We start from the raw sequence: 13,148 nt of genomic DNA, 5'->3' as shown, positions 1-13,148 counted from the left end.
CTACCTATTTGGCTCTCGCTTACTCCTATGCTTAGCTAGCAGTTTTCGTCGTACTGAGTACTAGGCTTAAGGCTGTACTGAGTACTAGGCTTATTCACAGACAGAGTGCCTGATGGACGACACAAATAGTAAAAGGGGCAGAATATTTTTTGGCCCTACGGCAGTTTTTAACGATATCTAAAAGTGGTACAAAATCAAGATTTTTACACAAAATAGAGGTGGGGAAGAGTGAAAAGAAAAGGCCATTATAAAACATAAAATCCATATTTTTCCAATGTCCCGAGCGACTCTTATTTTTAAAAATGTCGCGTCCGTCACCTGGAAAGGCCCATATACCATTTCTCTAATATTTTAAAACTATTGTATTTATTTATACATTTTTAAAAAGTACGTTATAAATTAAATGCACATTCAAAATACGTTATCATTTCAAATTCAAAATGCGGAGCTGCCAACTCATTTTTTACAACACTAAATAATACTAAATATACTAAATATACTAGTGTTGAAAACTTAAAAAATAAATAATAAATAAATAAATTAAATCTTTCTTCTTACAAACAAAATCATGCACATAGAAGGATCGTAACATTTTTTCAAATATCAGCTGTTCTAGTTTACAAATCCGTAATGATTTTTTTTTTTTTTATTGCATAAAGTGGTATTTAGTATTTTTTCTGCGTAAGATGTTTAGGTTTCCACGGTCACACTGAGAACAAATGAATTACTTTGTTTTTGTTACTATACTTGCTATACTTCTGTAACCAAAGGTGAATAATTCTGCCCCATGACGTCCATAGCAGGAGGACACGGCGAGGCGAATCCTAACAGCTCCTGGCTTAGCGCCCGCGGATTCTGGTTGGCCTACCTGTTGGGTCTGTTGTCGATTCACCTGCTCTTCTTATCAGTGCCCTTCGTAAGCATTCCGTTGGCCTGGACGGCCACCAATCTGCTCCACAATGCGGTGAGTGATCATGGTGCCCGAGGGCCGGCAATCAGTCTATCCTAACCCTCTGTGCCCAGGCCCACCTGTACTTTCTGCACGTCATCAAGGGCGCCCCGTGGCTGAGCACGGAGAACGACCCCAGCCGGCGGTGGACGCACTGGGAACAGATCGACGACGGAGTGCAGATGACCGCAACACGCAAGTTTCTCACCGCCGTTCCCATTGTGCTGTAAGTGCATCTAAGTTTAAGGCCCGTTTTCTTGTTCGCATGCTACATTTATCTGAAGAGTCATTTAGTTTTGATTAAAATCACTAATTTATCAGTTTAAAAACTGTATAAAAGTCACAGCTAAATAATAAAATGGATTTTAAGTCCCCATTATTAAAAACCATAATAAATGGTAAGATGGGTGCTTTTTTGGCTTAAGAGAGATGTGATCAATCGGGCATTAGAATTTTTTTAACATAGTACTCCATAAGAATGTTGCTGTAAATTTATTTATAGAGCCCACACAAAAGTATAAAAACTAATCTCTTTACTGTTTATAAATACATCTGTACGATTCTTTTCCTTTCATAGATTCCTACTTACTTGCCTGTACACCCGGAACAATACAGAACACTTTATAGCAAACTTTATATCGCTGGTGGTCGTCTCGCTTCCCAAGTTGCCGCAGTTTCACGGCGTGCGATTATTTAACATTAACAAGTACTAGGATATGTGCCATTGGATTTATTTTGTTTTAAAAAAATGTATATAATTCTTTTGACGGCACATCACTAGTCAAATTGTAAATCATGTAAATATTAAAAAAAAAAACTTAATAATAAAAAATATTATACACATCACGTCTGTATCTACTCGAAGGCAACCTTGGTTTTCCGGTAAAGTACATCTCCCTAATTAAAAAATGGGCACCCAAAACAATTTTTTTGGTTCAATTTTTTTGTAAGTGTAATAAACGTATTCTTAAGAATTCGCGGTCCGTCGAGGATAATTTTTTCGCGAATTTTGGGGGTGAGGACCGTAAACTAGAGTATTACCAAAACTTCTTATGAAAACAACGTCAAGAATTTTTTATACCCTTGCAGAGGGTATTATAATTTTAGTCAGAAGTTTGTAACGCAGTGAAGGAGACGTTTCCGACCCCATAAAGTATATATATTCTTGATCAGGATCAATAGGGGAGTCGATATAGCCATGTCCGTCTGTCCGTCTGTCCGTCCGTCCGTCTGTTTCAATACCGTTTGCAAGCTCAGTTTAAAAGCTAGCGCCTTGAAACTTTCACAGTTGTCCTAAAACATGTGTACGCAGATCAAGTTTGAAAGCCATTGGATTTATTTTGTTTTAAAAAATGTACATCATGTAAATATTCCAAAAAAATATTCCTTTTTAACGAGTAAATTTTAGGTAGCGTACTTATTTAGTCGCATCTAAAATCATACATACTTTTGCACGAATACAATATACGCTTTTACTCTACGAGAAACGGGTATAAATATTGCGTACTTCAACATGAAAAATATAATTTTGGAAATTCATTGAAAAGGAAGTACTTATTTAAAAAAAGCGATTACCGAAAACTAAGGCAAAACCACATCGATCAACCAACCACATTGATCAACCAATTTTTTTTGAAGGAATGGCTTAATTTGGGGATGACACTCAAAGGCACTCGAAAAGAAAAGTACTCATTTCCTAAAAAAAAACAGTAAAAATCAACAAATAAATTTATTTTTAGTTGTCTTAAATTTGGAACACTTGTATGGACGCGAAAAAAGATATAAATCGTTTGGACGGAACATAATCAATGGACCTTTCTATGACATATTGGCCAAGAAAAATACTAGTATTTTTACTTTATTTTTTAGAAAAAAGTCATAGTAGCCGTTACTAATATACAAAGCAACAGTATTGAAAAAAATGATTTAGGGCTAGTACTCAACCCAACAAAAAGTAGTCCAAAACAAAAAACTTGTTATGAAAACAACGTCAAGAATTTTTATACCCGTTACTCTTAGAGTAAAAGGGTATATTGTATTCGTGCAAAAGTATGTAACAGCTAGAAGGAAGCATTTCCGATCCTATAAAGTATATATATTCTTGATCAGGGCCACTAGCCGAGTCGATATAGCCATGTCCGTCTGTCCGTATGAACGCTGCGATCTCGGAAACTATAAAAGCTAGAAGATTGACATCTTGCATGCAGATTCTAAGAGTTCCTACGCAGCGCAAGTTTGTTTCAAAAGGGTGCCACGCCCCCTCTAACGCCCACAATCGCTAATATACGATTTTAAAAATTTCAATATTTCGGAAAAGTTAAAATTCAGTTTTATGGTGTTAATCAATACCTATCGAAATGTAGAATAAATTTTTTAAATCGGACCATTCGTTAAAAAGTTACGGCGGATCAAAGTTTTACCATCTCCATCGCACTCCCTTTAGCTGAGTAACGGGTATCTGATAGTCGGGGCACCCGACTATAGCGTTCTCTCTTGTTTTATTTTTCATATGCAATATTTGGTTTTGGACGACTTTTTGTAGGATTGAGTTCTAACCCTTAAAGAGAAACAAAACATTTTTAAACAAGAAAGGAAGCTAGCTTCGGCCAGCCGAAGCTTATATACCCTTGCAGATCATTCCTATTAATTAACAAATCGCAAAAATTTACAATTTTCTAATATTTCTCATTAATTTTCCGATCGTTCCTATGGCAGCTATATGATATAGTCGTCCGATTTTGATCAAATTAAAATTGAAATTCGGAAATATTAAAAAGAGTCATATCCTAGAGTAGAAGATAATACAATAAAAACCAAAGAAGCTAGAATTTATTTCCTATTACTTTTCCATTAATTTTCCGATCGTTCCTATGGCAGCTATATGATATAGTCGTCCGGTTTTGATTAAATTAAAATTGAAATTCGGAAATATTTAAAAAGAGTCATATCCTAGAGTAGAAGATAATACAATAAAAACCAAAGAAGCTAGAATTTATTTCCTATTACTTTTCCATTAATTTTCCGATCGTTCCTATGGCAGCTATATGATATAGTAGTCCGATTCTTAAAATAATTAATTCGAAAATCAGAAAAATTTAAAAAATAACATCCCTAAAAGTAGAAGGTAATATTTCAAAAAACACCAAAGCTAGAATTTTTTAAAGTTTTTTTCTTCCGATCCTTCCTATGGGAGCTATAAGATATAGTTGTCCGATCCGGTCGGCTCCGACATATATACTACCTGCAATAGAAAGAAGACTTTTGCGAAAGTTTTGTCCCGATAGCTCAAAAACTGAGAGACTAGTTTGCGTAGAAACAGACAGACGGACAGACGGACGGACAGACGGACGGACAGACGGACGGACAGACGGACATGGCTAGATCGACTCGTCTTGTGATGCTGATCAAGAATATATATACTTTATGGGGTCGGAAACGTCTCCTTCACTGCGTTGCAAACTTCTGACTGAAATCATAATACCCTCTGCAAGGGTATAAAAAGGGAAGAATTTTAAATTGATAAATATTTAACGGCTACTATGATCTTTTTCTGAAAAGTAAAACGAAATACCAATATTTTTCTCTTGCAAATGCGGAGGTCAAACTTGTTTTTAGGCATATAGTCTAGGGTGGGTCGATTTGGAGGTTTAAACGTAGTTTTATGCATATAGTTTATGGGGCAATATGGCTTAGAAATACCCAGAGATTGTTTTCCGCACAAACGATTTATTATTTTTTTCAGGTCCATTCCAGTGTATAAAATTTAGGACTGTGATATTTTTCATTAAATACTATGTTTTTCTTTTGCAAATGCGGAGGGTCAAACGTGGTTTTTAAGATATATTTTATTTCGCAATGTTGCTTAGAATTCCTCCTAGATTGCGTTCCACCCCCTACGATTTATCACTTTTTTAGGCCCATACCAATCGACCCAGTCTAATGTATACTATACTATAAGTAATAAGTAATCGCCTTTGCACACTCTCCTTGTGCGCTTTGTCATTTCGTGTACTGCCGTCTACAATGATTGGTTGGTAGATTTTGAAAGAAAATTATTGTGAAAATTACAACCGATCCGCCGTGACGTGCTTTGTGTGATTGGGCTATTAGGCGTAAATCGAAATGGAAGCTTATTGATATTGAGCTATTTAATTTAAGGTATTTTGGCCACACCGAGAAAACTTTTCCATTTTTGTTTTGTTACCTGAAAAAACATCTTTATCTTTTTGTGAACAAGTCGCCTTAAACTGATAACAGCTTATATTTTTTTCTTTGTCATTTGTCGCGTTAACGAAATGGAGAATAGAGAATGCGTTTTTAACAAAGTCCAGTTGATAAAAAATTTAGGAAAAGCTGTTGAGACCTTTTTAAATAGAAATGATTTGACTATGAAAATAAACGAATCATACAATCTTAACATTGTGTTTAATAAGGATGAATTCAAGATAGACATTTCAGAAACTAAGTCCCATCAATCCACGAAAAACTTTCTCGAACAGGCCCAAAAAAAGATAAACAGCTTAACGGAAGAAATTGCTAAATTGAAGAATGACGCTTTGCAAAAAGATAAGCAACTAAAAGAGAAGACTGCCGAACTGAAATTCAAAGTTAATTCAGAAATTCCCAAGCCCATTGCCGTGAGGAGTATTATTATCGATGAAACCCCTGATAATCTGGGTTGGACCGTCATTCAGTGTAGAAAAACCGGGCACCTTGATTTTATTACGGAGAGCTACTTATACAATAAAGGATTTGGTGACTCATCTGATGAGTACTGGATCGGCTCAGAGGCACTACATAAGATTACGAAAGCCCAAAGACATGAACTTTACATCGCTTTTGAGGATACAGCTGAAGGGAAAAAATATGCTCGGTACGACAACTTTTTAGTTGGCAGTTTGGACGAAAAGTACAGACTCAAGTCCCTCGGAAATTACTCTGGAGACGCCGGCGATGCATTGCGAGACCATGAAAACCAGAACTTTGAATTCTATAATAATTGTAATGGTGTATATAAATCATTCTCGTGGTGGACTGCTTCCTGTTTTAAGTGGTAAGTTAGATTATTATAAAATAAATAAAATACATATATTAACCTAGAATTGTTACTTTTCAGTAATTTGAATGGCAATTACGGGCTAAAGAAAACGAATCTTAAACCAGAAGGATTTTGGTGGGGTGCGCTAGAATCGCTTAGGTATTGTAAAATGAGCATTAGACCAATTTAAATTAACCGACTTTCTTTGATTTCCTGATATCTTTTTATCAATATTATTATTGTAAGACCAAAAAAACTATCGAGCTATATGTAAAATGTATACGCAATTATGAAACATGCAATTCGGGCTTTATATTATTATATAGAAACAAATATATAATGTATTATATATGTTACAGAATAACGAATAAAAGGGCAATAGTAAAAGAGCGGAGATCCCCTCTTTTTATTTTTTATTGATTATAAAGCACTTCACTTGTAGTTTGATCTATTATGAAAATTTGAACACTCCTGAACACTAAATCAAATGCATTAAATACCAAAGACAAATTAGCACTCTTCAATTTTAAGTATTGGCAAAACTTTTTATATAGCTATAAGTTGAACCGGAGAATTCTATAATTTCAGATGGTATGGGTAGCTTTTAGTGTAAGCAAGCTTACTCTCCATATTTATATAAGTGCTTCGCTGACAGTCGCGCCCCTCAGGAAGTGTATAAATATTCTACTTAAGTGGCGATTAGACTGCTGTTTTATCTCCCTCTTTCGATAACGCTGACTGTTGTGGGCGCAAACAAAACGGGGGGTGGCAATTGACTTCTGACAAGCTGATTGCCCGGTTTGACTTTGAGGGAGAAGCTCGCGACCCGAACGACTTTGGCTAGCCATAATCAGTAGTAAATTTGTAGTAAACAGAGGTGTGCCGGATCGGTGCCTTACTGACACCCAGGCAGTTGCTGTCAACCGTTTTAAGGGGAAGGAACGAGACCGAGACGCACCGAAATGTCTATTACCCTAGAGGAGGAGATCTTCGGCCTGGCCGTGAATCCGTTTACCAAATCCCCGGAAATGGTGCGCAAGTTCACGCTGAAGAACGCCAAGGGCATGAGCGTTTCGGTGATCCAACTGGGGGCCATCATCCAGAGCGTCTGTATGCCGGACGCCTACAAGAAGGTCGATGACGTATGCCTCGGATTTGACGACATCGCCAGTTACGTGGCCAACAAGGGGGCCTACATTGGAGGAACCCTCGGACGAGTGGCCAACCGGGTGGCGAACGGCGAGTACACGGTGAACGACACGAAAGTCTCGGTGACCAAAAACATCCAGGTAATGATTTTCTTTAGACCCGAACCTAGGTCAGCTAAAACCGTGCAGACCTTTAGCCGGTAATTCCAATACCTTTGGTTCGGGAATGGTTGTAACAAATTAAGTAGAACTAATGTAGAAACTTCCAACATTCAGGACAAATTCCAGCTGCACGGTGGATTCGTGGGATTCGACAGTGTCATCTGGGAGGTGGTGCAGAAGTCGTCCGAGGGGGTGGTCTTTCGGCACGTTTCGCCACACGGTCACGAGGGCTATCCGGGCAAGCTAACGTGCCTGATCACATACCAGTTGGACAATGAGAACCGGCTGTGGGTCAGGTACGAGGCTACCACAGATCGCCCAACTATGGTCAATCTCGCTAGCCACGCCTACTTCAACCTGGCGGGTCACGGATCTGGGGCAAAGGGTCTGGCGGAGCACACGGTGGAGATTGCTGCCGATCACATTGTGGACACGGACGAACTTCAGATCCCCACGGGCAAGTTGGTCGACGTCAAGGACACCGTCTTCGATCTTAGGCTGCCCGTGCTGATGCGAGATCGCCTCATGCAGTTTGAGGACCGTTTGATCAAGGGCTACGACAACTGCTTTGTGATCAACGGAGGCCAGCTGCAGAAGACCGTCGCCAAGGTGGCCAAGATCGTGCATCCGCAATCATGCAGGGTCCTGGAGGTCTGGACCAACCAGCCCGGCATGCAGTTCTACACCGCGAATAATTTAACCTCTGTAGTAGGCAAGAATTGCACCCAGTATGTCAAACACGGCTCATTCTGCGTCGAGACGGAGAAGTTCCCCGATGCCATGAACCACCCGGAGTTCCCGTCGATCAGCCTCGAACCCAATGATAAGTACCAGCACGAGGTCCTGTACTGGTTTAAGGTCGAGGAGTCCTGGAAGTGCTGCTGCAACAACGACCCGTGAGCGTTGCTGTGATCTCTCGTAAATAAAGCCAGATTATTAGACTGGTTTCCAACCCCAAAGGCTATTATTGATTTTCTATTTTAAAGAATCGGCTGCGGGGTCAAAAAAGATAAGAGAAGGCAGGAAGTTAGCTTAACTAAACTTTCCATCAATATCAAATGATATTAAAACAATAAGGTATAAGAATGCGAATAGTATATGTAAAAACTGTTTCAGAAAAATCGAAAATGTGACCCAAAAAAGGTGTGGGGTTTCTAAAAGAACTTCCCATTTTTAATTTAAACAGTTTTTAATTTTCCTCGAAGTTAAATTAACATACAATTAGGCCTTTATTTATTTACCTATATGGCTGGAAGAAATATCTTATTCTGATATAAAGGTCCTTAAAGATTAACCACTTGTACATTCTGTTTATTTGTCATCTATTTTAAAGAGCATATTTTTTGGAAGTTTCTCAAGTGCAATTGCTTTCTTCCGTTAATATTTCCCGTACAAAATCAATTTATTGAAATTCTTATAGATCATTACGAAAGCTTTTGATTTAGTGGTCCAATCTGCTTGAATTTTATATACAAGGTTCAATTTCGATTGGATGCAAGCAGAAGAGACAAGCTAATAGAGTTTTATTTGAGAGTGTTATGAATGAAAATCAGAAATAAGAATTCCACCGTGTTACAAAATTAAACATTTTATTTACCTCGATGGATGCTTAAAAGCCTCGTTCACTTTAAATCTCAATGTTCAAATGTTCTCCCACGTAAAACCGACCTAAAAATAAATAGATTCCGTTTATTTGATATCATTTTTTTTGAGCAAACTGGTAAAGTTATTAAAATATAATTTTTATACCCTTGCAGAGGGTATTATGATTTCAGTCAGAAGTTTGCAACGCAGTGAAGGAGACGTTTCCGACCCCATAAAGTATATATATTCTTGATCAGCATCACAAGACGAGTCGATCTAGCCATGTCCGTCTGTCCGTCTGTCCTTCTGTCCGTCTGTCCGTCTGTCCGTCTGTCTGTTTCTACGCAAACTAGTCTCTCAGTTTTTGAGCTATCGGGACAAAACTTTCGCAAAAGTCTTCTTTCTATTGCAGGTAGTATATATGTCGGAGCCGACCGGATCGGACAACTATATCTTATACCTCCCATAGGAACAATCGGAAAAAAAAACTTTAAAAAATTCTAGCTTCGGTGTTTTTTGAATTATTACCTTCTACTTTTGGGGATGTTATTTTTTAAATATTTCTGAATTTCGAATTAATTATTTAAAAAATCGGACTACTATATCATATAGCTGCCATAGGAACGATCGGAAAATTAATGGTAAAGTAATAGGAAAAAAATTCTAGCTTCTTTGGTTTTTATTGTATTATCTTCTACTCTAGGATATGACTCTTTTTAAATATTTCCGAATTTCAATTTTAATTTAATCAAAATCGGACGACTATATCATATAGCTGCCATAGGAACGATCGGAAAATTAATGGAAAAGTAATAGGAAATAAATTCTAGCTTCTTTGGTTTTTATTGTATTATCTTCTACTCTAGGATATGACTCTTTTTAAATATTTTCGAATTTCAATTTTAATTTGATCAAAATCGGACGACTATATCATATAGCTGCCATAGGAACGATCGAAAAATTAATGAGAAATATTAGAAAATTGAACATTTTTGCGATTTGTTAATTAATAGGAATGATCTGCAAGGGTATATAAGCTTCGGCTGGCCGAAGCTAGCTTCCTTTCTTGTTTTCCTTGTTACTCATAGAGTAAAAAGTAGACGGAAACGTTTAAAACCCTGTAAAATCTTTATTGATTGTTATTGTACAATTAAACTAATTGGATAAGAAAAACAAGAGAGAACGCTATAGTCGGGTGCCCCGACTATCAGATACCCGTTACTCAGCTAAAGAGACTTTGATCCCCCGTAACTTTTTAACGAATGGTCCGATTTGAAAAATTTCTTCTACATTTCGATAGGTATTCATAAACACAATAAAACTGCATTTTTAGTTTTCCGAAATATTGAAATTCCTAAAGTCGTATACAAGCGATTGTGTTAGAGGGGGCGTGGCACCCTTTTGAAACAAACTTGCGCTGCGTAGGAACTCCTAGAATCTGCATGCAAAATGTCAATCTTCTAGCTTTTATAGTTTCCGAGATCTCAGCGTTCATACAGACAGACAGACGGACAGACAGACGGACAGACGGACAGACGGACATGGCTAGATCGACTCAGCTAGTGATCCTGATCAAGAATATATATAGTTTATAGGGTCGGAAACGCTTCCTTCTACCTGTTACATACTTTTGCACGAATCTAATATACCCTTTTACTCTACGAGTAACGGGTATAATTACAAGAACAAACTTTTAAAAAGTGAAGGGCGGGAGCACTACTGCTATTTTGACCGCAGATGTATGTTTTTACGTTTTATGGCTATATTTTATTTTATGCCTGTGTTTTTTTTGCCTGTGATACCCCCAAAAAGTTAGCCAAATTCAGAATTTTTCGAACTTTGATGTCCTTCTGCTAAGAACCTTTGCTTCGGGAAACTTTTTGGAAAATGCAGTTTAACTTGGGAATTCGTAAATTTAAAAATTAATAATTTTTTAATTTGAATTTTCTACTTTAAACGAAAACTACTGGCCCGAATTCTTCGAAACTTTGGCATAAATTAGTTTAATGTATTATAAAAAGGACCCCAAAAATCGGATTGGCTGGCCCAGTATGCACTGCAAAGCAAAAAAAGGATAAATCAATTTTGTACATTTAACATTAAAGTACCCCTCTACGATCTCAGTGGGCTTAGATCTGACAGTAGAGCGTGTGTGCTATTTGGAATTCTCAAATACAAAAGTCGCCCCAGCAACGCGGTCTAAATTTTAGTTATCTCCCTCTAGGCATTTGGCAAAATCTCACCAGTTCCGGCAGCCCCGCAGGCACGACAGGATGGTGCGAGTGATCGAGGACATGTTCGGCATCGCCGTCAACCCGATGACCCAGAAGACGGACCGGGTGCGGCGCTTCACGCTGAGCACGGAGCGCGGCATGTCGGTGTCGATCCTGACGTTGGGCGCCATTATACAGTCGCTGAAGGTGCCAGACTTCAACGGCAAGCTGGAGGATGTGTGCCTGGGCTACGATGACGTGGCAGGATACTACCGGAACCAGCCAAGCTACTTCGGGGCCACAATCGGCCGAGTGGCCAACCGGATAGCCCAAGGGCGCTTCAAGCTCTGCGGCAAGGAGGTGTGTGTGAGCCGGAATGTGCGGGACCGGAACCACCAGAACGGCGGGTTCGTGGGCTTCGACAGCGTCATCTGGGATGTGGTGGGGGTGCACAAGGATGGGGTCACCTTGCAGCATTGCTCGCCCGACGGACACGAGGGTTATCCCGGCGAGCTGACCACCAACATTAACTTTTCGCTGAACGAGACGGGCTGCTTTGGGATGCGCATCGAGGCGCGTACGAAAGCCACCACGGCGGTGAACATCTCGAACCACAGCTACTTCAACCTCGCCGGCCAGGGGGCAGGCCGGGATGCGCTCTACCAGCACATGCTGATGATCAAGGCCCAGAAGATCGTGGACGTGGACCAGGAGCTCCTGCCCACCGGAAAGCTGATGCGAGTGCGCACAACTCCGTACGACTTCTCCAGCCTGGTCAGTCTGGGCAAGCGGCTCAACCAGGTGGCCTCCTGCCCGCTGGGCGGCTTCGACAACAACTTCTGCGTGGATGTCCCGCCCAACCGGGTCCAGTTGGTGGCCCGGGTGGTGCATCCGTGCAGCGGCCGGTTCATGGAGGTGCACACCAATCAGCCGGGTCTGCAGTTCAGCACGGCCAACAATCTGCCGGACGAGGACTGCGGGGACATCCCCAACGTAGGCAAGGACGGGGCCCACTACGTCCGCCAAGGGGCCTTTAGCCTGCAGACTCAGAAGTATCCGGACGCCATGAACCACTGCGACTTTCCGCCGATCGTGCTCAACCCCGGCCAGCTTTACGACCACCAGGTGGTCTATCGTTTTGGCGCCTGTCCAAAGCGCGTTTAGTGGAAGCACCTGAAGAATGAGCGGGAAGAGAAGACCAGCACACTCCCTACATTAAGCCATTTCAAATTTATAGATATCCTTTCAAAATGTAAATCTTTTACCTATTCATAATCATCAGTGGTTTTATTTATTTACATACTGTTTGCATAAATTTAAAAACTAAAGCAACAGGGATGGGCAGCCATACCTTCTTAGGCTTTAATTAATTTCAGTTCAACATTATGTTCTTAATTACTAAAAGTATAATCCATGTAGGCTAACTTAAAGTAAATAAATACATTTTTAATGCGATTCGTTATTACTAAGTGTCTAGTTCAACTACATTGCAGGTGTCTTATAAGAATATCTTAATTATAAAAGCTAGAAATGATTGATTTCTTAAGAAAGTCAAGATGTTGAAGGAGGTTGGTGGTCGTGGGATTGGAAAGAAGTGGGATAAGGTATTTATTTGGGATGCTGGCCCTGTAGTTGTCGAATGCAGTGCATTCATTTAGAATGTGCTCTATTGACATTGAATTATGGTTACAGAATTTACATGGACTGTTTGTTGGTTGGCTAAGTCTATTTTCATGGGTGAGTCTGGGTCTGGTGTGGCCTACACTCATAACAAGAAAGGAAGCTAGCTTCGGCCAGCCAAAGCTTATATACCCTTGCAGATCATTCCTATTAACTTACAAATCGAAAAAATTTTAAATTTCGTATTATTTTGACATTATTTTTTCATACTATGAAAAAACAAAAATTGAATGATTCACGCAGGGCTCTATTCTACATCAATAAATTTGGTAATAGTCTAGAAGAGGGGCCTGTACCCCAAAAACGGCGATAATTATCGGCGGAAATGCATGGTTCTCTTGTAATTGCATTTCAAAGTTGCGTGTTTTGCTATA

General features: G+C 39.4%; 3 protein-coding genes across 3 annotated transcripts; all 3 read left to right on the top strand.

Annotated features, from left to right (window-relative positions):
* The first annotated feature begins 697 nt into the window (after positions 1-697).
* ORMDL (Orosomucoid 1-like) lies at positions 698-1,795 on the top strand. Its single transcript, XM_017146383.3, has 3 exons — positions 698-964; positions 1,024-1,175; positions 1,527-1,795. The coding sequence occupies exons 1-3, from the start codon at positions 788-790 to the stop codon at positions 1,660-1,662; spliced, it is 465 nt and encodes a 154-aa protein (XP_017001872.2). The 5' UTR covers positions 698-787; the 3' UTR covers positions 1,663-1,795.
* A 5,064-nt stretch (positions 1,796-6,859) lies between these two features.
* LOC108060634 (galactose mutarotase) lies at positions 6,860-8,256 on the top strand. Its single transcript, XM_017146416.3, has 2 exons — positions 6,860-7,276; positions 7,412-8,256. Exons 1-2 carry the CDS (start codon positions 6,950-6,952, stop codon positions 8,195-8,197), a joined length of 1,113 nt encoding a protein of 370 aa, XP_017001905.2. The 5' UTR covers positions 6,860-6,949; the 3' UTR covers positions 8,198-8,256.
* Positions 8,257-11,019: 2,763 nt separating this feature from the next.
* On the top strand, positions 11,020-12,369 carry LOC108060610 (galactose mutarotase). Its single transcript, XM_017146382.3, has one exon. The coding sequence runs from the start codon at positions 11,155-11,157 to the stop codon at positions 12,256-12,258; it is 1,104 nt and encodes a 367-aa protein (XP_017001871.1). The 5' UTR covers positions 11,020-11,154; the 3' UTR covers positions 12,259-12,369.
* The last annotated feature ends 779 nt before the right edge of the window (positions 12,370-13,148 follow it).

The sequence above is a fragment of the Drosophila takahashii genome, chromosome 3L (assembly GCF_030179915.1).
Source record: "Drosophila takahashii strain IR98-3 E-12201 chromosome 3L, DtakHiC1v2, whole genome shotgun sequence".
In the NCBI taxonomy this organism is placed as follows: domain Eukaryota; kingdom Metazoa; phylum Arthropoda; class Insecta; order Diptera; family Drosophilidae; genus Drosophila; species Drosophila takahashii.
This window is presented reverse-complemented; position numbering and strand designations above follow the sequence as displayed.

What these genes read in the sequence shown, in the direction of transcription:
- LOC108060610 (XM_017146382.3), top strand. Translation starts at nt 11,155, where the DNA reads ATGGTGCGAGTGATCGAGGACATGTTCGGCATCGCCGTCAACCCGATG.
- ORMDL (XM_017146383.3), top strand. Translation starts at nt 788, where the DNA reads ATGACGTCCATAGCAGGAGGACACGGCGAGGCGAATCCTAACAGCTCC. An exon ending in CCAATCTGCTCCACAATGCG is followed by an intron (nt 965 to 1,023) that starts GTGAGTGATCAT and finishes CTCTGTGCCCAG; the next exon opens with GCCCACCTGTACTTTCTGCA. An exon ending in ACCGCCGTTCCCATTGTGCT is followed by an intron (nt 1,176 to 1,526) that starts GTAAGTGCATCT and finishes TTCCTTTCATAG; the next exon opens with ATTCCTACTTACTTGCCTGT.
- LOC108060634 (XM_017146416.3), top strand. Translation starts at nt 6,950, where the DNA reads ATGTCTATTACCCTAGAGGAGGAGATCTTCGGCCTGGCCGTGAATCCG. An exon ending in CGGTGACCAAAAACATCCAG is followed by an intron (nt 7,277 to 7,411) that starts GTAATGATTTTC and finishes TCCAACATTCAG; the next exon opens with GACAAATTCCAGCTGCACGG.